This window comes from Carcharodon carcharias, chromosome 10, assembly GCF_017639515.1.
Source record: "Carcharodon carcharias isolate sCarCar2 chromosome 10, sCarCar2.pri, whole genome shotgun sequence".
NCBI lineage: Eukaryota > Metazoa > Chordata > Chondrichthyes > Lamniformes > Lamnidae > Carcharodon > Carcharodon carcharias.
The window spans coordinates 49,938,266-49,964,278 of record NC_054476.1 but is presented as its reverse complement, the minus strand read 5'-3'; the positions used below and the strand labels follow the sequence as shown (position 1 = coordinate 49,964,278).

The 26,013-nt window shown below is 41.5% G+C and overlaps 1 protein-coding gene across 1 annotated transcript in view; it reads left to right on the top strand.

Moving 5' to 3' along the window:
* sbf2 (SET binding factor 2) overlaps positions 1 to 26,013 on the top strand; it is a 665,078-nt gene that overhangs the window by 556,898 nt on the left and 82,167 nt on the right. Inside the window, exons 24-26 of the mRNA XM_041196757.1 lie at positions 7,623 to 7,798; positions 9,337 to 9,485; positions 17,479 to 17,677. Coding sequence (XP_041052691.1) covers positions 7,623 to 7,798; positions 9,337 to 9,485; positions 17,479 to 17,677 — 524 coding nt within the window. The remainder of the gene's footprint in view (positions 1 to 7,622; positions 7,799 to 9,336; positions 9,486 to 17,478; positions 17,678 to 26,013) is intronic.

Here is a 26,013-nt window from a genome sequence, read left to right as displayed (position 1 = left end):
ACCACTCAGTGCATTTCAGATTGCAATTACTCGCTGTGAGAAAGTCTTCCTTCATGTCACCTATGGTTCTTTTGCCATTCTCCTTAAACCTGTGCCTTCTGGTTCTTCACCCTTCTGCCAATGGGAAAAAATTATCTGTCTAGAACCCTCATGGTTTTGAACATCTCTATCAAATCTCCTCTCAGCCTCCTCTTCTCTGTGGAGAACAAACCAGCTTCCTATGCCTACCCACATAATTGAAGTTTTTCATCCCTGGAACCATTCTAGTAAATCTTTGCTGCACCCTTTCTAAAGCCTTCAGATCCTTCCTAAAGTACAGTGCCCAGAATTGGACAAAATTCTCTAGTTAAGGCCGAACTCTCTCTAGAGTGAAGTTCATCAAAATTCCTTGCTTTTGTACTCAATGTGTCTCTATTAATAAATTCCACTGATGCTTGGGAAGGGGAGATTATCTTATTGAGAAAGGTTGGACAGGCTGGGCCTGTATCCATTGGAGTTTGAAAGAATGAGAAGTGATTTTATTGAAACATAAAAGATCCTGAAGGAACTTGACAGGGTGGATGCTGAAAGGATGTTTACCCCTTATGGGAGAAACTAGAACTAGGGGACACAGTTTAAAAATAAGGGTTCTCCCATTTAAGATGGAGATGAGAAGAAATTTTTTCTCTCAGAGGGTCATCAGTCTTTGGAACACTCTAGGAAAGTGGAGGCAGAGTCATTGCATATTTTTAATGCAGAGGCAGATGGATTCTTGACTAAGAAGGGAGTTAGGGGTAGATGGAATGTGGAGCTGAGGCCACAATCAGATCATCCATGATCTTATTGAATGGTGGAGCAGGCTCAAGGGGCTGAATGCCCTACATCTGTTATAATAAAAGCAAAAATCTGCAGATGCTGGAAATCCAAAACAAAAATAAAAATACCTGGAAAAACTCAGCAGGTCGGACAGCATCTGCAGAAAGGAACACAGTTAACGTTTCGAGTCCATATAACTCTTCAACAGAACTAAGGGAACAAAGAAGAGAGGTGAAATATAAGCTGGTTTAAGGGCGGTGGGGGGGGGTGGGTGGGACAAGTAGAGTTGGATAGAGGGTCAGTGATAGGTGGAGATAGCCAAAAGATGTCATGGACAAAAGGACAAAGAGGAGTTGAAGGTGGTGACATTATCTAAGGAATGTGCTAATAGGTGACATTAAGGGTAGAAAGCAGGACGAGCAAGGTACAGTTAGCCCTACTTCTCCTAATTTGTATGTACACGTGTCCATATGTATAAGTTCAGGATCCCTTGTGCCTTTTTAATCACTTTCTCAGCCACCTTCAATGATTTGTGCACATATAACCCCAGGCCTCTTTGTTCTAGCGTCCCTTTTAGAATTGTACCCTTTATTTATATTACATCTCCCTATTTTTCCTATCAGAATTATTACATCGCACTACTCTGCATTAAATTACATCTGCCACATGTCCGCCCATTCTATCTCTGTCTTCCTCACAGCTCACAATATTTCCAAGTTTTATGTTATCAACAAATTTTGAAATAATGTTCTGTACACCGAAGTCTAAGTCATTAATCCAGATCAAGAAAAGTTGGAGTCTGAGTACTAACCCCTGGAGAACACTGTTATACTCCAGAAAGCCAGTTGGTGAAGGACAGAACTGGAGGCAATCTTTACACATTTTTATAGGCATTTATTTACAGAGTTGCATATTACAAGAAAGCATTATCTAACCCCAAAAATCACAGTTTAAGTTTTACGCCCTCACCTCAATGAATTTCGGGCTCGGCATGATACTGAACTCTTCTTCCGCCGTCTTCGTCTCCGGGCTCACTTCTTTGGGCAGGAGTCCTCTCCCAGTTCAACGGATCCTTTTACCCATCTCCAATATTCTTCCTCCACCTGGACCCCTCCCTCTGGATTCTTACCTTCTCTCGATCTTTTCATTGAGAACTGTCGGCGCGACATTAGTCGTCTCAATTTCTCTGCTCCTCTCACCCATTCTAACCTGTCTCTCTCTGAACTTACTGCACTCCATTCTCTCAGGTCCAACCCTGACATTGTCATCAAACCCGCTGACAAGGGTGGTGCTGTTGTTGTCTGGCGCACTGACCTCTACCTCGCGGAGGCTGAGCGTCAACTCGCAGACACTTCCTCCTACCTCTCCCTGGACCATGACCCCACCACTGAACATCAAGCCATTGTTTCCAGAACTGTCACTGACCTCATCTCCTCTGGGGATCTCCCTCCCACAGCTTCCAACCTGATAGTTGCCCAACCTCGGACGGCCCGCTTCTATCTCCTACCCAAAATCCACAAACAGAACTGCCCCGGTAGACCGATCGTCTCAGCTTGCTCCTGCCCCACAGAACTCATTTCTCGTTATCTTGACTCCCTTCTCTCTCCCCTTGTCCAGTCCCTTCCCACCTACATCCGTGATTCCTCTGACACCTTACGTCACATCAACAATTTCCAGTTCCCTGGCCCCAACCGCTTCCTCTTCACCATGGACGTCCAATCCCTCTACACCTCCATCCCCCACCAGGATGGTCTGAGGGCCCTTAGCTTCTTCCTAGAACAGAGGCTCGAACAATCCCCATCCACCACTACTCTCCTCCGTCTGGCTGAACTTGTTCTCACGCTGAACAATTTCTCCTTCAACTCCTCTCACTTCCTCCAAATAAAAGGTGTGGCTATGGGTACCCGCATGGGCCCCAGCTACGCCTGTCTCTTTATGGGGTATGTGGAACATTCCTTGTTCCAGTCCTACTCCGGCCCCCTTCCACAACTCTTTCTCCGGTACATCGATGATTACTTCGGTACCGCTTCATGCTCTCATCGGGACTTGGAAAAATTTATTAATTTTGCTTCCAATCTCCACCCCTCCATCATTTTCACGTGGTCCATCTGTGACACTTCCCTTCCCTTCCTTGACCTCTCTGTCTCAATCTCTGGTGATAGACTGTCCACCAATATCCATTACAAACCCACCGACTCCCACAGCTATCTCGACTACAGCTCCTCACACCCCGCTTCCTGTAAGGACTCCATCCCATTCTCTCAGTTCCTTCGTCTCCGTCGCATCTGTTCCGATGATGCTACATTCAAAAACAATTCCTCTGACATGTCCTCCTTCTTCCTTAACCGAGGTTTTCCACCCACGGTCGTTGACAGAGCCCTCAACCGTGTCCGGCCCATCTCCCGCGCATCCGTCCTCACGCCTTCTCCTCCCTCCCAGAAACATGATAGGGTCCCCCTTGTCCTCACTTACCACCAGCCTCCGCATTCAAAGGATCATCCTCCGCCATTTCCGCCAACTCCAGCATGATGCCACCACCAAACACATCTTCCCTTCACCCCCCTTATCGGCATTCCGTAGGGATCGCTCCCTCCGGGACACCCTGGTCCACTCCTCCATCACCCCCTACTCCTCAACCCCCTCCTATGGCACCACCCCATGCCCACGCAAAAGATGCAACACCTGCCCCTTCACTTCCTCTCTCCTCACCGTCCAAGGACCCAAACACTCCTTTCAAGTGAAGCAGCATTTCGCTTGCATTTCCCCCAACTTAGTCTACTGCATTCGTTGCTCCCAATGTGGTCTCCTCTACATTGGAGAGACCAAACGTAAACTGGGCGACCGCTTTGCAGAACACCTGCGGTCTGTCCGCAAGAATGACCCAAACCTCCCTGTCGCTTGCCATTTTAACACTCCACCCTGCTCTCTTGCCCACATGTCTGTCCTTGGCTTGCTGCATTGTTCCAGTGAAGCCCAACGCAAACTGGAGGAACAACACCTCATCTTCCGACTAGGCACTTTACAGCCTTCCGGACTGAATATTGAATTCAACAACTTTAGGTCGTGAGCTCCCTCCCCCACACCCCCTTTCTGTTTCCCCCTTCCTTTTTTTTCCAATAAATTATAAAGATTTTCCTTTTCCCACCTATTTCCATTATAAAAAAAATAAAAAAAAATATTAAAAAAAAATTTAAAAAAAACCCCCACTAGAGCTATACCTTGAGTGCCCTACCATCCATTCTTAATTAGCACATTCGTTTAGATAATATCACCAACTTTAACTTTAACACCTATGTGTTCTATTGTACTATTGTCGTTGACATCTTTTGATGATCTGCTTCTATCACTGCTTGTTTGTCCCTACAACCACAACCCCCCCCACCTCTCTCTCTCTCTATCTCTCCGCCCCCACACACACACCTTAAACCAGTTTATATTTCAACTCTTTCTTGGACTCGAACTCAAGTTCTGTCGAAGGGTCATGAGGACTCGAAACGTCAACTCTTTTCTTCTCCGCCGATGCTGCCAGACCTGCTGAGTTTTTCCAGGTAATTCTGTTTTTGTTACAGTTTAAGTTTTTGTCTATTTATAGGTGCACAAGTGAATCCTGAGTTCATGCCCACTACCTGCATGCAATTAAACACCTTTAATATGCAATTAACAAATACCACTGTCTCCAGCCTGAAAAACAAACATTAACCACATGCTGCCACTTTCCCGTTTATTCTATTGGCTCCAACTTTGCTGACAAGCCTGTTTTGTGATACTTTATCATATGCCTTTTGGAAGGCCATATACAGCGCATTATCCTCATAAACCTTGTTATCGCATCAAAAAATTCATTCCAGTTAGTTAAATACAATTTGCCTTTAACATGAAATATAAGCATCACTACCAAGGCCAGCATGTTACCCATCTTGAATTGCCCTTGAGAAAGTGGTGGTGAGCTGTCTTCTTGACTTGCTGTCATCTGATACAGGTACACCCTCAGTGCTGTAGGGAAGGGACTTCCAGATTTTTGACCCACTGACGGAAAAGGAACTATGATATAGCTCCAAGTCAAGATGTGTGGGGCTTGGAGGGGAACTTGCAAGTGGTGGTGCTCCTGTGTGTCTGGTGCCTTTGTCCTTTTAGGTGGTAGACGTTTCAGGTTTGGAAGGTGAAAGAGGCTTGGTGAGTTGCTGCCTTGCATCTGGTAGATGGTGTACACTGCAGCCACGGTGAGTCAGTGGTGGAGGAACTGAATGGTTAAGGTAATGGATAGCGTGCCAATCTAACTAGCTGTTTTGTCCTGGATGCTGTTGAACTTCTTGAATGTTGGATCTGCACTCATCCAGGTAAGAGGGGAGTATTTCATCATGCTCCTAAGTTGTGCCTTGAAGGTGATGGACAGACTTTGGGGAGTCAGGGGGTGAGTCAGGGGCAGAATTCCAAGCCTCTGCCCTCCTCTTGCAGCTATAGTATTTATATTGAATATTATGGGGAGGTGGTTAGATTCACTCTTGTTGGAGATGGTCATTGCCTGGCACTTTTGTGGCGTGAATGTTACTTGCCACTTATCAGCCCAGACTTGATTGTTCTCCATGTCTTGTTGCATATAGAATTGAGCTGCTTCAGTATCTGAAGAGTCGCAAATAATACTGAGCACTGTGCAATCATCAGTGAACGTCCCTACTTCCGACTTTATGATGGAAGGAAGGTCGTTGATGAAGCAGTTGAAGATGATTGGGCTTAGGACACTACCCTGAAGAAATCCTGCAACGTTGTCCTGGGACTGAAATGATTGGCCTCCAAAAACTACAACCACCTTGCTTTGTGCTAGGTATGACTCCAACCAGCAAAGGGCTTTCCCCCAATTCCCATTGACTCCAATTTTGTGAGGGTTCATTGTTGTAGCTGTACACTGATCAAATGTTGCCTTGATGTCAAGGGCAATCAGTCTCACCTCAGGAATTCAGCTCTCTTGTCCATGTTTGGACCAAGGCTGTAATGAGGTTTGGAGTAGAATGGCCCTGGTGGAATCCAAACTTGAGCAACACTGAGCAGATTATTGGTGAGTAAATACCATTTGATAATGCTGTCAATGACCCCTTACCTCACTTCATTGATGATTGAGAGTAGAGTGATGGGCAGCAATTGATTGGTTTGGATTTGTCCTGCTTTTTGTGGACTGGATGTGGAGGAGCACCTAAAAGGAACACAAGGTTATGTTCAGTTGTAGGTGAAACATTTATCAGTGTCAGCATCAAAGCAAGAAATAGAAGACATGTAGTCAAATTGATGATTGGAAATCAAATTTGGTTGCATTTGGTCTTAACTACGAGAAGACTTTTATTGGGATATTGTAGAACAAAATAGTATTGGACAAAATAGGTAGGCTTCATGGTTGTTGAGTTAGTGTTGAGGCCAATTTTGATTATAGGGATTTGTCATGAACATTTGGAGGACTGTTCATACAATGGGTGAATAGGGTAATTGGGCGTAGATCTTAGCAATGCTGTCTGCAAACATAGTTCTGTAGGAACAACTTTTGGCTCCTCACTTAATTTTGCTTGACTCTTGGAAATGGATTTATTTTGTCCTCCCTCTTCCCCATGTTTCTATGCTTCTTTGAATGGCAAAGTTATATAACCTATGGCAGCAGCAATGATCTTAGATTGTAAGATGCCTCCTGATGCTATAGCGCGTTAACTTATTGCTGTTGTACCTTTGCTGCTGTTTGTGGCTATCTTATCCTTACAGTCTCCTTTCTCTAATGTTTACCCTGGAACACCTTAAATGAAGATATCATTATTGTTGTCTGGGAAGAAGATATTCATTTACTAATTCTTGTTTTATGGTCACAGATGAATTGCTTGTTGTAAGACTAATTTCACTGTGGCTCATGAACCCATTTAATTGTGTGCAAGTACACATAAAGTGCCATCAGTACCTTGGTGTAGGGGAGGCTGCAATTTTGAAAATTCTCATTCTACCACAGGCTGTCCATTGAGAATTTAACAAATAATTAGATCCTTGATTCACATGAGAGCCAAAGGGTACAGGTAGTAGAGAGAAAAGTAAAGGTCATAATCAGATCAGCCATGATCTTATCAAATGGCAGAGCAGGCTCGATGGGCTGAATGGCCTATTCCAATTTCATATGTTCATATGTATTTCCACTTAATCAATTTTTAACCCATCCAGTATTTCAACTATCTTTGGCTGTTGCTTTGGTGGCATCCTCTTCCTTGGAAAAGACAAATGCAAATTGCTCATTTAGTACCTCAACCATGCCTTCTGCTTCCATGTATAAGTCTCTTTTCAGCCCCTAATCGTCCAAACCCTTCCTCCTGATTCCTTTTACTATGTATGTGCTGATGGAAGACTTTTGGGTTCCCTTTTTATATTTGTTGACATTCTCTTCTCGTACTCTCTCTTTGCCCCTCTTATTTCTTTTCTCACTTCCCCTCTGAACTTTCCATATTCAATCAGTATTAACAACCTGACATCTGCCATGCAATTTTTTTTCTGCTTCTTCATGCTCTCTTATCTCTTTCATCTTCCAGGGAACACTGGGTATGGTTGCCCAACCTTTCTCCCTTGTGGAGATGTGCTTCAACTATATTCAAACTATCAGCTTTTTAATGATCCTGCCTGATTATAGTTTGCCTGCCAATGTTGAATTCCAATGTACCTGGGACAGATCCGTTCTAGATTGTTCCTTGTCTGACTGATGTTTTGATGTTAATTCTTTGCAAAGTGGTACACAGCTTTTTTTTCTATCTAATTATTATGAATGCTGTAGCACCAGAGCAGCAAATTACCTTACCTATTTATTGTTACAGATAATTAAAGTAGCATTTGATGAAGAAGTGACCTCTGAGATGGTGGAGATCTTCAAGAAGCACATAGTGAAGTTTCGGTATCCACAGTCTGTCCTCAGCACTTTCGCCTTTGCTGCAGGTCAGAATGCACCACAGATAATTTTACCAAAACAGAAGGAAAAAAACACTTCATTTCGGTAAGTGTGAGAAATTATATATATTGTGAGACCACTGTAAAGGCATCAAGGATTTTGGTGTTGATGTCAACATAGCTGGAATACAAATCATAGTTATTGTGATCATGGTTTGGAGTGGTTAGAATAGATATGGTAGTAAGGAAGCAGTCACTTTGTTCTTCTATATTTAGTAATGGGAGCCATTTCTGCATTATGCTTGGAAGCTATAGCAATTTAAAACAATTAAGTATGAGAGATATTAGAAAACTATTTTCACTGTAAACTGAAAATCTATATATTTGTTATATCATTGATATTTAGTATAGCAGTCATCTTGCATTTAAGTATTGCCCAGACCACACTTTCTTTAATATGCATCATTTTAACAAAGTGCACTTTAATATAAGGTTGTATGTGATTGGATAAATTTTAACAAAGCTATGAAAATAATGATATCACAACAAGCAAGATCACAAGCTGTAGAATGCAGGTCAGATCAGTAACTCTATTGAATTTGCTATCTTAGCTGTACTACTATGGAGTGGCAAGTGGAGACAAGTACTTTCCCAAGGGAGTAAACCAATAAGCCAGGCTTGTCACTGTTCCACTAGCATTAGCCTTCCAGTAGCCAGCATGAAAGCAAGTTTACAGAAACCTGGGAGTTAACAGGAGTTGCTTGGTTACTAAAAAAAAGAGGGAAAGCAGCAAAAGATAAATGATAACCAATTGCATGTTAGCAAAAAATAAATTGAAACTACATATTTGAAATGGTCACTTTGACAATAATAAGCATAGTGTCTTTTTAAATTAAGATTTTTGTAATTCCAAGGGCTTGGTAAGAATAATAAAATGAGTGCTGGTGTGTGGAAACCAATGCAGCCTATAGTTCATTTTTAGCATCTGCTCCTATTTAGACTAGTGAAAGCTCCTGAAGCTAACATTAAAAAAAAACTTGCATTTATTTTGTAATTTGCAACCACCCTTACCTCAGCTGTGCAAATTATGAATTCTCTTGACTGATTGCACAAAGTAGATTGCCAATGAATGATGAAAATGGGAAACGCAGATCAACTTGCTTCAAATTTGTTTCTACATAACCAACCAGAGGGTATAATTGATATTTGTCACAGAGAAGTCAATGGCCAAGACGTAGTGCTAGCGATGATGGTCGCCCCAAGTAGTGCAAAAGTGGTACCGCTGAAGGTGAAATCAGAAGACCCAACAAACTCTTGCATGCTTTGCATATATAAAAGAACTAAAGCTGTTTGAGGCATTCAGTACTCAGCAGAGAGTTCTGCTTTAGTTTCGTAGTCAGTTACCTGATCTATGTTAATGCAGAAAGTGCATAGGGATGTAGTTTTTATTGCAATGAACGATATCCAAAATCAAATAACAATGCATATAAAATTATGCTGAAATGAACTTTTTTTCTGAATAGTTTTTAAGTTCTTGAAGTCTTGTTGGAGATTTTTCAAAGTTAACATAATATTTGTCCCAGAACTAGAAAAAACTGGGTTCTTCAAGATATATTTACTGATGTTTTCTATAATTATTTCTAGCACCCTTTCCAAGAATATTGTAAAAAGTGCGAAGAAGGCTGGAAAAATGACCATAGGCCGTCAGTATACAGTGAAAAAGAAACCAATTGTTTTGACAATAGATGAAAGAGGCAATCGATCAGGCTGGAATGAGGATGATGATGTTTCAGGTAAGATGGGATACGTAAATTAGTGGGTAAAATATAATAAATGTGGGAAAATGGGAGGCTATTCACTTTGGGCCGAAGAAAGATGTTAGATTATATTCTAAATGGTGAAAAATAGGGAACAATAGCAGGGGAAAAAGATTTTGGAGTTCAAGCTCAAATCATTAAAGGCCAGGACAGACTGGGAATGGTGGAATGGGCAGACATTTAGCAGATGAAATTTAATGCAGAAAAATGTAAAGTGGTGCATTGTTGGGAGGAAGAATAGAAAGCAGCAATAAAGGATAAAAGAACGAAAGAAAAACTTGCATTTATTTACTGCCTTTCAGACCACTTGATCATATCACTTTACAGCCAATGAAGCACTTTTGAAGTATAGTCACTGTTGTAATGTCAGAAACACAGCTGCCAATTTGAGTACAACAAACTCCCACAAACAGCAAACAGTGATAAAGACCATATCATCTTTTTATGATGTTGATTGAGAGATAAATGTTGTACAGGAGACCAGGGATAATTCCCTTGTTGTCTTCTAAATAGTGCCACAGGGTCTTTTAAATCCACCCGAACAGGCAGCTGGGGCCTAGATTTAACGTCTCATCTGACAAGTGCCACCTGTTACAGCACAGCACTCAGTACTGCACTGGAGTGTCAGCCTTGATATTTGTGCTCAAACGCTGGAGTGGGACTTGAATCAAAAGCTTTATGGCTCAGAGGTAAGCCTGCAATTCTAAAGAGGGTGCAGGAGTAGAGGGACCTAGGGGTACATGCATGCAAATTGTTGAAGGTGACAGGCTGGGTTGAGAAAGCAGTTCATGTGACAAAACCAAGGATGTTATGGTGAACCTTTATAAAATACTGTCCTCAACTGCAATTTTCTGTTCAATTCTGGGCACCACATTTGGGAAAAATATGAAGGCATTTGACAGGATTCAGAAAAGATTTACAAGAATGTTTTCAATGTTGAGGGATTTCAGTTATGAGGATAGATTAGAGTTGGTTAGGAAAGAGAAGTTTGAGAGGAGATTTGATATAGGTGTTCAAAATCTTGGTCTGAACAGAGTAAGTAAGGAGAAATTGTTCCTGTTGGTGGAAAGAAGCACCAATTTAAGGTGAATGGCAAAAGAAACAAAAGCAACACGAGGTCAAACTTTTTTTTTTCAGCAAAAGATTAAGACCTGAAATGTACTGCCTGAGAGTGTGGTGGAGGGAGATTCAGTTGTGGCTTTCAAAAGGGTGTTGGCTAATTATCTGAAGAGAAAAAATGTGCATGGCTACAGGAAGTGGGCCGGTTTAGTTGCCCTTGCAGACAGCTAGCACAGAAAAGTCAGTGCAGGCCAAATGGCCTCCTCTGTGCAGTAATCATTTCTATGATTCAATGTTTGTTGCCCTACCACTAGAAATTTTGGGCCATTGTTTTTCATCAAAAATGTTCCAATGGAGCAATAGAAACCTTGTAACAGCAACAGAGCTCTTTTTATTTTGATTTTTTGAGTCAGGCGATGCTGCTTGTTTTTGCATGAGGTAAAGGAGATAATGGCCTGGTTTTTGCAGTTAAAATAATGGTTAGTCTATCAGCGCTCACCTATTGTAAATTGAGCAACAACTTCCAGAGACCACACACACACACTTAAACACAGAAATCGTGAAGTTCCCCTCCCCCTCCAGAAGCTGCACTAAATTGATAGCTCGTAAGAGGCTTGGCATTGAAACATGAGAAACTGCATGAAGCTGCAGTAATTATAGGAGGTTAGGTTTTCTATTCCAATCCAAGTAAATTTATAACCTTGTGATGAGTCTTAATTACTGCCAAACAACCTCTCTTGCACTGAAAATTAACTTTTACAAGTGTGGAATTTCATTCTTTCTAATTTTTATTGTTGGAGCTTTTGAAAATGAAAGAATTTAAATAATTTTTAAAACTTTTTCTTTCTGTCACTTTTTGATCTCTCTCTTAATCCCATCTTTCTTTTCCTCTTTATTTTTCTTTCTGTACACTGACGAACACAAAATCAAATCCATTATAACCAAGCTTCAGAGCTGCATGAGTCTCTGAGAAAATACATGACAACAGGCCCATTTTTAATCTATCTAAACACTAGCCTTCGAAACATACTTTCAGCTTCAAAGAGTTGAAAAGAGCATTTTAAACTATGCCAAAGGGCAAACCCACTAGGTTAAATAACTAACCACTAATGTTACAAGATATTATTTCACTGTGTTGGGTCCTGTATTTTGGAAACCTTCATTGTTTGGCAAGCCAAAAACAACTTCCTGATACACTAAAATTCAGCCTTAATACAGATTTTTTTTTCTTCACCTCCCAAAATGGAACAATTTACTCTCTCTCTTTTGTGAATCTTAATTCCATCAGAATCATCCTATGCTAGTGATGTTGATTTCCAAAAGTGTATGATAAAGTGCCAGATAATAGGTTTTCCAGCAGTATGAAGCCCATGGACTAAAAGAGAGAGTGGCATTTTGGATATGAAGTTGACTGAATGACAACAAACATTGTGGTGTTGAGCAGTTGTTTTTTGGATTGGATGAGAGTACACAATGGGATTCCCCAGGGATCGGTACTCTTGGTATATGTTAATATGTTAATATACATAGGTGTACAAGGCACAATTTCAAAATGTTCAAATGATATATAACTCAATTATTATGAGCTGTGAGGAAGATAGTGAATTACTTCAAGAGGACATAGCCAGACAAGTGGAATGGGTAGATATGTGGCTGATGAAATGTGTGAAGTGATACATTTTGGTAGGAAGAATGAAGCAAGGCAATATGAAATAAATAGTACAATTCTAAAGGAGTTGCAGGAATAGAGAGACCTGGTGTTATATGTGCACAAATCATTGAAGATCGCAGGCCATGTTGAAAAAGTGGTTAAAAATGCATGCGGAATCCTGGACTTAATAAAGAGAGGCGTAGAGTACAGATGCAAGAAAAATACGGTGAACCTTTATAAATCACTGGTTCAGCTTCAGCTGGAGTACTTTTTCCGATTTTTGGCACTGCACATTTGGAAAGGATGAGAGAGTGCAGAAAAGATTTACAAGAATGGTCCCAGGGATGAGGGACTCAAGTTAAGTGAATACAATGGAGAAGTTGGGGTTGTTCTCCTTGGAGAAGAGAAGGTTGAGAGGAGATTTGGCAGAGGTGTTCAAAATCATAGGGGGCCTGGGAGAAACTGATCCCCTTGGCAGAAGGTTGAGAATCAGAGGGTACTGATATAAAGGTAAATGTCAAAAGAACAAATGGTGACATGAGGAAAATCCTTGTTTACTCTAGTGGTTAGTACCTGGATGCGCTGCCTGAGAATGTAGTGGAGGCAGATTCAATTGTACCTTTCAAAAGGGAATTGGATAAACACCTGAAGAGAAAGAATTTGCAAGGAAGGGCAGGGGTCTATCTGTTTTGCTTTTGCAGAGAGCTGGCACAGACACGACAGCCCGACAAGCTGCCTCCTGTGCTGTCACTATCCTATGATACTATGTTCAGTTACATGTTAAAAGAAATATTGAAGAGATTAAAAATGTTTGTAACCATCTCACTTTCTTCAGACACTATATAGACTTTTGCCAGATGGAGTGAGTAACTTATCTTGTTACATTTATTTAGAATAGTACACATCAGAACTTATCACTGTTCCTGCAGGCATTCTTTCGACTTTGGGGCCCAGGAAGTTGTTATTAATTGCCAAAAACAGTGACTGTATTTGTGTGCAAATAATATTTCACATTTTCTTATTTGGCTATCCTCCTATCCAAGAGTTTGCTAATTAGCTTGCATTGTTTGCCAGTTATTTTTGTTTAAATTACAACAAATAGAGAGATTACTTCTAGCAATGCACATTTTAATGCAAATTTCTCTTTGTGTTATCCAAAGGAACACCAAGGACTTCTTCATATGATTTGGAAATATGTGGGGAACTGATTCTTATTTTTTTAAGACTGGGTCACAATTTATACCAGGATAGATTTTCTCTTTGTTGCACCTGGAAAATGCTGATTTCAGCCACATTTCTTCCCCTACCACATTACTCTGGAAGTTCCTGGAGCTTCCCCAATAGATCCTGAGTAAATGCAGGCCCAGTGTTGCCAAGCGGTGAGGCATGAGGAAACCTTCCAGCAACTACGAGGTATCCCATTGGAGGACCACCTAAATAAAACTGGTGTAAGAGCTTGGACTCAGACCCTCAGTGGATTGGCAGGCTCATGAAATCATGAAGAAGCCATTAAATAATTTTCAGATAATTTCTACCCCTAGCTAATCTTCAGTAGTAGCCAGAAGAGAATGACAACAGCTAATAACACAGTTGTAAGTTTCTCAGGCTGTGTTTTACTGTAACTGCCACATGATGAATCCTTTGAGGGCTACTGTAGTATATCGATAACAAAATCATTAATATAACAAGATTAATATATTTTAGATCATTTTAGAAATAGTATGATATAAAATACATATTTTACATGTCTATAATTATAACTATCAGATCTTCCAGGGTGAGACCATAGACAAAAAAAAAATTGTGTCTCTGTCTCTGCATGTCTTTCTTTCTAAATCTTTATTCCCCCTTTCTGGGCTCTTGTTTCCTGCTTTGCTTTCTGGAACTAAGCCTAGCCATGGTCTTGGCCAGCACTCTGAATGTGCCTGAGCAATACAAATAGCCTTGCGCAAGAAAATTGTGGGATCCTTTTTCTCTTGCATAGAATAAAATCGTAGAATATTTTAGCACAGATGGAAATTGTTCAATCTTTCACACCCCTGCTGGTTCTCTGAAAGAGCTGTCCACTTAGTCCCAGGTTCATCTGTGGTTGCTCTTTCCGTTAAAATAAATGGATTAATGTTTCAACTAAAACAGTTTAAAGTGATATTTCAGACATATATTTTACTTTCGTCCCTAATTTAGCCATTGAAGAAATCTCATCGCATTTTAAGCATGACTTTTGCAAAATTGTTACTTTTGTGTCAAGAAGCTTTGAGAAAAGTAATTTGGTGTATTTCACATGTTCTGAAACAGCTGACCCTAAAAATGATAAAATCTCAAACACACACATTAAAGGGTCTGTTACAATTAGATATTTTTCTTCACCACCCCCCCTCAGTTGAGACACCTCTCTCTGATGTCAGTAGGGGCTGACTGTTAACTGATCACAGATTGTAAATTCTGTGATTCATATCTTTATGCTACAGCACTTTAAACCAATTAATTTACAGCTAATATTTGAATGCCATTTTCACTTTCATGCCTTGTTTGTCATTTGTTCAGCTAAGCGCAAAGGAAACGCATATTGGAAAATAATGTTAAGAATTTTAATTTTGAATATTTGAACTTAATGAAAACTATTGCAAGCTTAAATTCTAGATTTTTAACTATAGGTCTCTGTTTTTGATATTCTGACTGTTACTAATTGTTTTCAAATAACTCCAAATTTGCAATGAGGAAGATATTATACACTTACACACCAATGTAAAAAATAGTAAAGCCTAGAATGACATAAGAAAACAGTAGTTTTGATGGAAATAGAGTTATGTCAGTTATGTGGGCTAAGGACACATTGCTTAGCTACCTTGACTGCATTTCTTTTGCCTTGCTCCCTGGAAAGACTTTATTCCATTCTTCACTATATCTGTAATAACAATGCCAACTTCCATACCAGTTCTTCCAATATGTCTTCCTTTTTCCTCAACTGAGGATTCCCTCCCACCTCATTATGGTTGACAGAGCTCTCAACCATATCTGTCCCATTTCAAACACTCTACTCTCACTGTTTCCCCTCCCTCCCAGAACCACAATAATGTTCCCCTTGTCCTCACCCTCTACATCACCAGCCTCCATCATTTCCACTACCAAACGCATCTACCTCTCCACTCGCCTTTCAAAATTACGTGGGGCCATTCCCTCGGTGATACCCTGCTCCACTCCCCAATCACCCAAATGTCTCCTCTCCTTCCATGGAATCTTACTATGCAAGTGCAGGAGATGTAATACATGTCCTTTTACTTCGTCCCTTCCCACCATCCAGGGCCCCAAACATTCCTTCCAGGTGAAACAGCAAATTACTCCTACTTTCAATTTAACATGCTACATTTACTGCTCATGATGAGGGGAGACCAAATGCAGGTTGTGTGATCACCTGGAAAGAATGTTTGGGGCCCTGGATGGTGGGAAGGGAGGAAGTAAAAGGACAGATATTACATCTCCTGCACTTGCATAGGAAGATTCCATGGAAGGAGAGGAGGCATTTGGGTGATTGGGGAGTGGAGCAGGGTATCACCGAGGGAATGGCACCACCTTACAAAAAACCTCCGTTCAGTCAACTGGCATGAGCATGAGCTTACAGGCACTTGTCATTTTAAATCACCATCACACTTCCACTCCCACCTCTCTGCCCTTGGCCTCCTACAATTGAACACAATTAAGCAGGCTTGTCCAACCTTTTTGCATGGAGGGGCTACATTTCCATTTTCTTCTCACTCAAGGGGCTGATGAGCAGATTTCAGAAAGATATGTGAATTTCAAAAAGAAGTTGAGTGTGAAGAAAAAAAACAACTTGCTGAGCAAAAATAAAGCAATGTCAAAGCAATAAATTGATAATTTTTTTTAAAAAAACAGTAATTAATAAAAATTACCATTACAGTGTGAGAAGGTGAGTGTGTGCGTGTGTCCGGCTCACTCCCAGTCTCAGGGTGTTTACTCACTCACACTCATCCACTGTGAGTGTGGGTGAAAGCATGTGTTGGTGTGTGGGAATGAGGGTGATTGAGAATCCTGAGACTGGGAGTGAGCCAGATGTGAGTGTGCATGCTCTCTCTCACTCTCTCTCTTTCTCTCTCTCTCTCACATGCACTCTTTTCCCCTCTCTCATACACAGACACACACGCATTATCTCTCTCTGTTAGACATACTCACTCATTCTCTCCCTCACATTCTCTCACACTTCGGTAGCGAGTCTCTTCAACCACTCCCCCCCCCCCCATGGTCTCTCTCTGCAACATCTTTTCCCCAGGCCCCTCGGCACCTTCTCTCCCTGGGCCCCCCTCTTTTCTCCCCACATTTACTGCCGCTGGTGACCGCTGCTCTTCCAGTTAGAGATTGTTTCTCTCCCACATGTGCTGTTTATAGCTCACTAGTGAACCTGCCTGCAGCTAATGTGGGAGAAAAACAATCTCTGATTGGAGAATCTTCAACTTCACTCACCGTCTTACTGGCAATTTGAACAGTAGCTCCGGGCGGAGGTGGGGAGGTGGGCGGGTGGTTGGGAGGGGTGGCCACATAGAATGCCCTCGGGAGCCACAATCCAGCTCCCGGGCTTCGGGTTGGACAAGCCTGCAATAAAGCTCAATGTAGGATGGAAGAACAATATCTTATCTTTTGATTAGGTATTTTGTACACCTTCCAAACTCAAAATTAAGTTCACCAATTTCAGATCATTATCATTGCCTCCATTTTATTGGACAGCTGTTGGTAATGATTCAGTTATTCCCATTTCCACCTCCACCAGTCCCATCTTTTGTTTATTTACGTGTCCTATTACTACCCTCTTTTGCCTTGCACCATCATCCCTTTGTCATTTAACCACTCCTGCCTTCCACACATTTTCTGTTCTGTTCTCACCTCTGCTCCTCCCCTTTCCCTGCCTTTACTTGCTTAAAACCTGTTGCAAACATTTTCCAGCCCTGATGAAAAGTTATCTACCTTAAATGTTAACTTGGCTTCTATTTCCACAGATTCTGCCAGATTTCCTGAGTATTTTCAGCACTTTGTTTTTGGGCGGGATTTTCCGCACACGCCCACTGCCGGGATCTTCCAGTCCCACCGCAAGTCAATGGACTTCTGGCTGGGGCACCGCCTTGCCCATGACGGGTCCCACCCGTGTCGGGGCCAGAAAATCCCAGCCTTTATTTCAAATTTCCAGCATATACAGTATGATTTGTGATTATCTGGGTGGTTAATAATATTCTCCCTTATTACACATCATAGCTTCAGATGATGGTGAACTTCCCACAAGTAGCACTTTGAAAGCTTCAGAAAAGTCAACTATGGAACAGTTAGTAGAGCGAGCGTGTTTCCGGGACTACCAGCGGCTGGGTCTGGGAACTATCAGTGCAAGCTCATCTCGTTCAAAGACAGAGCACTTCAGGATAACTGCTGCCAATAGGATGTATTTACTATGTAGAAGGTTAGTACATTTATGCCGCCTTTGCAGTCACAAATCAATAGCTCGATCATGTCACAAAGGCACTATAGTGAACTGAAGTGCAGGCTCCTCATTATCAGTGGAATACTTAAAAAATTTAAATGGAATCACAATATTCAAACTAATGAACAGCTGGCAACAATGAAGCTATTTTCATGCAAAGTTGATACAGTTTCAAGTGGCACTTAAAAGGGATATTGAGTCATGTATACAAGTCAATTAAAATCTTGTCAGATAAATTAACTGCTGCATATTGAATAATTTGAAGAATATAGTGACATTTCTGTACCAAAATCATTAACAGAACAAGATCAATACATTTGGTTCTTTTTAAGAATGTTATCCACATGTGCACTTTGCAGCAGTGGCCGCTGAACAATGGTCAAGAATAGGAACCTGCAAAAAAAATTTTCTGACATCCCTAGCTTAGGGATGCTGTGGCAAAATTGAATGCCCAAAATAAATATCTTGTGCATGATATTTTAATGAACATTGTGGGAATCTGATGTTGTGGCAATAATGGAGACCTGGCTCCTAAAACTGCAGGACTGATATTAAATATTCCTGGACACAAGATGTTCAGGTAAGACAGGAAGGAAAGACAGGAGGAAGGGTGACAGTATTGATTATGAAGAATATTACATTGCTGGAGAGAGTATCCTAGAAGAGTCAAGAACAAAATCTATTTGGTTAGAGCTAAGAAACAATAGTTACCATTACACTATTGGATGTATTCTATAGGCTACCAAACAGTTTGAAAGATCAAGAGGAACAAATTTGCAAGGAAATTACAGAGAGGTGTAAAAACAGTTGGGGGACTTTATATAGACTTGGATAGTAATAGGGCAAACAGCACAGAGAGGATAGAGTTTCTGAAGTGTGTTTGTTCAGGACAGTTGTCTACATCAGTATGTTTCCAACCCAACACAGAAGGAGGCGTAAAAATAGTAAGTGCTGGAAAAACTCAGCAGGTCTGGCAGCATTTGTGGAGAGAGAAACAGAATTAACATTTCGAGTTCATATCTCTCTCTTGAAACTCGAAACATTAACTGTTTCTCTCTCCACAGATGCTGCTAGACCTGCTGAGTTTTTCCAGCACTTTGTTTTTATTTTGGATTTCCAACATTCGCATTATTTTGCTTTTAATTAAGGAAGGAGACATTACTGGATCTGATTTTGGGCAATGAGGTGTGTCAAGTGAATCTCGTGCCAGCAGGGGAACATTTTGGGGACAGTGACTATAGCATCATGAAGTTTAGGTTAACTATGGAAAAGAACAATCGAAAGTTTAAAAAAAAGTAATTAATTGGGGGAGGGCCAATTTCAATGGGGTGAGAACGAATCTGGCCCAGGTAAATTGGAATCAAAGATTGTTGCACAAAACTGTAACTGAATAATGGGCTGCCTTTAAAGAGGAGATAAGTTGAGTACAGTCAAGGTATGTTCCCATGATGGGGAAAGGTAGAGTAAACAAATCCAGAGCTCCCTGAATGATGGAAGAGATAGGGAGTAAGATGAAGCTGAAAAGGGTGCTTATGAAAGGCGTCAGTTTAATAACACAAGTAGAACTGACTAAATACAGAAAGTCCAGAGGGGAAATGAAAAAAGAGATAAGCAAAGGAAAGAGAGAGCACGAGAAGAGACTATAAGTATACAAATAGTAAAAGGGTAGTAAAAAGAGGGGCGGAGCCTATCAGGGACCAAAAGTGGGATTTGTGCATCGAGGAAGAGGGCATGGCTGAGGTACCAAATGAGTACTTTTCATCTCTTTCCCAAGGAAGGAGATGCTGCCAAAGTCATAGTGAAGGAGGGGGTAATTGAGATACTGGATTTGCTGACGGTTGATAAAGGGGAGTTATTAGAAAGGTTGGCTATACTTTGCTAAATCACCATGACTGGATGAGATATAACCTAAGATACTGAGAGAAGTAAGGATGGAAATTGCATAGGCACTGTTCATAATCTTCCAGTCCTCCTTAGATATTCCCCAGAGGGCTGGGAAATTGCAAAGGTTATACCCTTGTTCAAGAGCATGTAAAGATAAGCCCAGCAACTACAGGCCAGTCAATTTAACCTCAGTGGTGGGAAAGCTTTTAGAAATGATAATCCAAAAAGTTAGGTTACTTGGACAAATGTGGATTAATTAAGAAAAGCCAGCGTGGATTTTTTAAAAACAAATTGTGTTTACTTGATTGATTTGTTTGATGAAGTAACAGAGAGGGTTGATGATGATCATCATCATGTTGACAATATTTTATGCTGCAAGTTGTTGAAAGTGTGGTTGATGTGGTGTACATTGACATCCAAAAGACATCTGATAAAATGCCACCTAACAAGCTTGCCTGCAAAGTTGAAGCCCGTGGAATAAAAGGGACATGGGCAGCATGGATACAAAGTTGGCTGAGTAACAGGAAACAGAGCGTAATGGTGAACGGTTTTTCAGAGGTTCCCTGAGGGTCAGTATTCAGAACAGTGCTTTTCTTGATCTGCATTAATGACTTAGACTGTGGTGTGTGGGGCACAATTTCTACATCTGGAAATGACACAAAATTTGGAAGTATTATGAACTGTGATGAGGACATAGAGACTGGTGTTGACTCAGATCCAAGATGCCCTGTAGAGAGCATTAGGTTGTTTCCATTTCACACTTCCAACAACTTGCAGCATAAAATATGGTTATCATTAAACGGGCAAGAGCAAGCCTAAGTCAGAGTGGCCACCGTTCTTAAGTATTAGAAAGGATGCAGAAAAGTATTACAGGAATGGCCCCAGGGTTGGGGTTGTTGGGGTTGTTCTCCTTAGAGAAGAGACGGTTGAGGGGAGATTTGACAGAGGTGTTCAAAATCATGAGATGTTTGGATGCAGTAGATGGGGAGAAACTGTTCCCATTTGTGCAAGGGTTAAGAGCCAGACCGCACTGATTTAAGGTGAATGGCAAAGGAACCAAAGGAGATATGATGAAAAACTTATTTACACAGAATGTGGTTAGGATCTGGAACGTACTGCCTGAGAGAGTGGTGGATGTAGATTCAGTTGTGGCTTTCAAAAGGGAATTCGATAATTATCCGAAGAGAAAATTTCAAGAGGACTTAGACAGGCTAGTGTTCACTCAGATCCAAGATGCCCTGTAGGGATCACCAGGCCACTTCCATCTCGCACTTCCAACAACTTCCAGCATAAAATATTGTCAACATTAAACAGACAAGGGCAAGTCTAACCAACAGTGGTGCAACAATGTTAATAAGAAAGAGCAGGAGAGTGAGACTAGCTGAGTTGCTCTTGCAGAGAGTCAGCAGGGACATGACAGGCTGAATGGCCTTCTGTTCTGTAACTGTTCTTTGATTCTATGAAAAAATATGGGGCCGTAACTTCCGACTAGTGTTAGAAAGTGCTGGCCTGCAAGAATTAGAACAAATAAATACTTGCTTACCTGGCCTTGAAAATAATGTTGCCACTTCCATTCGCTGGAGCTACTTGAGGTCTGCATTGAAAGACTCCTCACAGGCCCCAACAATGTGTAACTCCAGCGTATTCCAGGAGGCCACACCCCCATTTTTAAAGCAAGTAGGTTTAAAGGGCCAGAAAATGTGACAGGCCAGGGGGAAGGTAAGTGTCTAAGGTAAGTGGATAGGATTTGGGGGGGAGGGGGTGGGAGTGTCCAGTAGTGTGAGTGGGAGTCGGAGATCGAGGTTGGGGGGGTGTCCCGAAATCGGAAGGGGGCTGGTGGGGGGGTGGGGGCTGTTGATGGTTATGGTGTCGGAGGTCGGGGGGATGGGCGGTGTCAGGGGGATATCGTTGAGATTGGGGGAATAGGGGGAGTCCCTTTGTGGGGAGGTTGTAGGTTGAGGCTTGGGGAAGTCCTGTGGGGTCGGTCTAGGTCTTTACAATAGTTACTCAGAAGTTAGAAGAGGTTTTAATTCTTCTAACTTTTTCTGAGTAACCAATGATATAATCCTGGTGGAACCATCCAAAGTTTGCGATTTAAACCGGACTTTCAGATGGCTCCCAGCACAGCGCATTTGTGCACTTGTGGGGAATTGCCGTGCAAACCTTTACCTGGGTACTGCCCAGCGGGATTCCCCAGCGCACCTTCAGGGTACCCCCCCAAATCCAACACTGCGGAGCTCAGAGGTTACGGACCTAATGATAATATAACTCAGATCTCACTGAGCTGGAAGTTATAGACAAAAACATCTCCCTTCCCCCTTGCTTTAACTGTGTCTCTGCTTGTCTCCCATTCTAAGTCTTCCTTCCTCCTTCTCTATACTGGTTTGTCTCCCACTCTCTCTCTACAGTTCTTCTAGGAACAGGATTAGGTCATTCAGCCCCTCAAGCCGCCTTTGCAATTAAGTTGCTGATCTGTACCTCAACTCTATTTACATGCCTTAGCTAAAAACCTTGATAGCTTTATCAATCGATCTTTCTCACTCTCATTGTTATATTTAGACTACTTTTTGTCTCTATTTGTCTATCTCTTTTTTATAAGGCCTTCTTTTCCTCTGTCGCTCATCCAAATACATTTTTTCCTCTTGTTTTTCTAAAAGCCTTGCACACTGTGTGCCTCAACCACTTTTTGTTCGCCTGCCATGTCAATTTCTTTCATCTCAACTCCCAGGAAGATCTAGAACTGGATTTGAGGCTTTGACCAGCAGATAACACAAAAATTATCTTGGCTTTCCTAAGTTTCAACAAGGTCCCAATTAGCCAGGACAAGTGAGAGTCAAAGGAGCAATCAGCCAACCCTAGTTAAGAGATGAATACAGTGAACAGAGGCAGGCCAAGGAGTGGAGCAGAGATAAGACCATTTCCAGAATCTGTAACACAGGGACTGGAGCTGGAAGTGTGTGTTGTTGGTACATGTGTGCTAATCAAAGCTGGTGGGCTGAATCTGAGCTGGAAAAGTGCTGGAATTGGGCCTTGATTGGAAGGTATGGAAGGGATTAATGGGCTTGGACCTGGGAGGGAGGGAACAAGCAACTCTGAAATCAGTTGGAGATTGAGCCTAGGAACACTTAGGTTGTCTAAGTATGTGGTTTAGGATTGAAATACCTTTTGTTAATGTCAGGCAGAGGACACCAGTGGCAATTATTAACAAGAATCCACACAACATTATTCGATGACCTGACATAGATTTTGGACCACTACAACCCACAGAAAAATAAGCACACCTGATTTCAAGGTTGGGTTAGCACAGAAGCTTTGGTCACCAGAAATTGGCAGACAATTGATGGGAGCAACCAGAGAAAAAATAATATTGAGTTGTTTGAGTAGTTATTTATTTTGCTGGGAGTAAGAGAAAAGCAGATGTGGACCACATTCCCACCCCTTGCACTCAAGCTAGGCATTCGCATTCAGAAATTTCAATATATAAAAAAAAGTCTGATTTTGTAGGAGGGCGTTGATGATGAATTCCGTGTTTGTTGTCATTATGCCTTTGAAACTGATCGCAACTTCAGTATGTCAAGCATACACAGATTAGCATGAATTGGGAGTCTGGCACGCAGAGTTTTGACACAGGCTGTGCTGTAGCTACCCCTCTTCTCTCCACCCAACCCTGCCCTGCCCCGCCCCACTCTGCCCTGCCCCCGCTCAGCCCTGCCTTAACCCACCTCCTCCCCCCCCCCAAGAAATTAGCAAGCATTTAATCTTTCCCATCCCCACAGCGCTATTTGAAATACTTTAAAAAGTTGCACCTTGTTCAATGAGGTGTAATTGTGTTTTTAATGGTAATGTGATTTGTAACATTTAATGAACAACAGAACTGATCCTGAAAAAGTAATTTTGTGTTTGGACTGCAGATTGTGGGAGTTTGTGGATGGTGAGATTGTCCTGAACAAATGTCTGCAGAAGATATCTCCATCTCGAATCTCTCTGGCCCACAGTCATTGAGCTGAAGTGAGAGTTTGATAACCTACGACACATAAGAAACAGTTTTATCCCAAATATTGTCACGCTCCAGGGGAAAACACAGGTTCAGGAAAGAGAGAGGGGGGTGACTGATAGGGTGTTATATAGCATGTGTTTATGGTATGGTAATTATAGTAAAGTTAAGGAAACAAAGATAGAGGGTATTGATTGAGTAAATATCTTGAGCACTTATAAAGAAAGACCTCTGGGACACTGAGTGTTGGTTGGGGACGAGGAAGACACATATAACGTTACATTCTGTAAGTAAATCTAGCATTAAGTAAAAGATTGGCATCTGAATTCCTAGTTCGCTACCTGGGATTTCAGATAAGTTGGGAAGAAGGTCTTGCAGGCACCGGTTCTGTCCAACAGGTACAATATACTTTCTACCTGTGAGAACAAGGAGAAAAACTGCAGAGAGGACAGCCACAATGCAGACGAAGGCACCATGACTCCGAAAATTGTCCAGGTAGGGGAAGAGCAGAATAGAAATGTAGTATCAAGGGACTGTATAATGAGGGGAAGAGATACCTGGTTCCAGGGTAAGGGATATCTCACAGTGGCTGGACAGGAACTTGGAAAGGAAGGGACTTAGTTACTTGTTATGGTCCATGTTGGAAAAAACAACATAGGTAGGAACAAGGAGGAGGCCCTGCTGACAGTGCATCGGGAGTTAGGTCTTAAGTTGAAAAGCAGGATCTCAAAAGTAATAGCCTCTGGATTATTGCCTGAGCCATGTGTAAATTGACATAGGGACAGATAAATCAGGATCCTGAAGTTGCGATCAGTTTCAAAGTCATGATGACAACAAACACTGAATTCATCATCAACCCCCTCCTACAAAATCGGACTTTTTTTTTTTACATATTGAAATTTCTAAATGCGAATGCCTAGCTTCAGTGCAAGGGGTGGGAATATGGTCCACATCTGCTCTTCACTTACTCCCAACAAAATAAATAACTACTCAAACAACATACTTCAATATTATTTTTTGTCTGGTTGCTCCCATCAACTGTCTGCCAATTTCTGGTGACCAAGGCTTCTGGGCTGACATGGGAAAGAGGGGTCCTTTTCATGTCAATACTGAAGAGGACTGGCAGCAAATTACAGGAGGACATAGTTAAACTTGTAGAATGGAAAAATAATTGGCAAATGAAGTTCGCGTAAATGTGAGGTAGTACATTTTGATAGCAAGAATAGGTAAGTCACTTATTAGTTGAAAGGTGTAAGTATAGGTGGGACCTCAGAAAACAAATACTAAAAACTGCATCATAGTTTAGCAAGGCCATTAAAAAAAAGCAAACCAAGCACTAGATTTTATTTCAAGAGGGACAGAATTAAAAAGTAGGGAAGTTATGCTAAATCTGTACTGAACCTTGGTTAAACCATATTGGAGTTCTGCAAGCAGTTCTGGCCTCCATATTATAATAAGGATAGGGAGGCACTGGAGAGGGTGCAGAAAAGATTGACAAGGATGATACCAGAAATTTGTGGGCATACATATCAGGAAAGGATGGACGGGCTGAGTCTCATCTCTTTCTTGAAAAAAGAAGGCTGAGGGGTGACCTAATAGCATTCTTTAAAATTATGAAAGGTTTTGAAAGAATGGATACAGAGAGAATGTTTCCTCTTGTGGGGAAGAGCAAAATTAGAGGCCATCAATATAAGATAGTCACCAAAAAATCCAACAAGGAATTCAGAAGAAACTTTTTCACCCAGTGAGTGTTAAGAATGTGGAATTCACTACCACAGGGAAAGATTGAAGTGATTGATGTAGATCTATTTAAGGGGAAACTATATGAGGAAGAAAGGAATAGATGGTTATGATGGTAGATTTAGATGAGAAAAAATGGGACAAGGCTCGAGTGATGGAGCATAAACGCTGTCATGGACTGGTTGGACCTGTTTCTATGCCATATATCCTATGTGATCCTATGTAATAATTGTGGAGTGCTGTTAACTGATTAACTAGTAGATTTTTTTAAGCTAATTTTTCAACAAAAAATTTAGAGTAGGATGTTGGTGCGTGTCTGATAGGGAGACTGGGGCACTTAGCAATCAAAGCAGGACTGAGGATGGAAAAAGGCAAGGTCAAAGAATGGCTACCAGTACTGAGGGAAATAAATAAATGAAAAGCTTCCACTTATATATAGTACATCCCACAGTCAGGGCAGACTCGTCCCAGATTTGCATTAAGTGTGGTAGGAGATGGGGAAAAGGGACATTTAACCTGCTGGCCACAATGGTGGCTTTTCATGCTGCATTGTCCACTTTCTGCCTTATTAATTAATGCAGCCACAAGAAACATGCCATCTCGTTGGCAGGCAGACTCTGAATTGCCTGCCATGTCATTACCACACCACTTCCTCTGGGTGCCAATCTAAACTGCAACCATGTGCACAGTTCTCAAT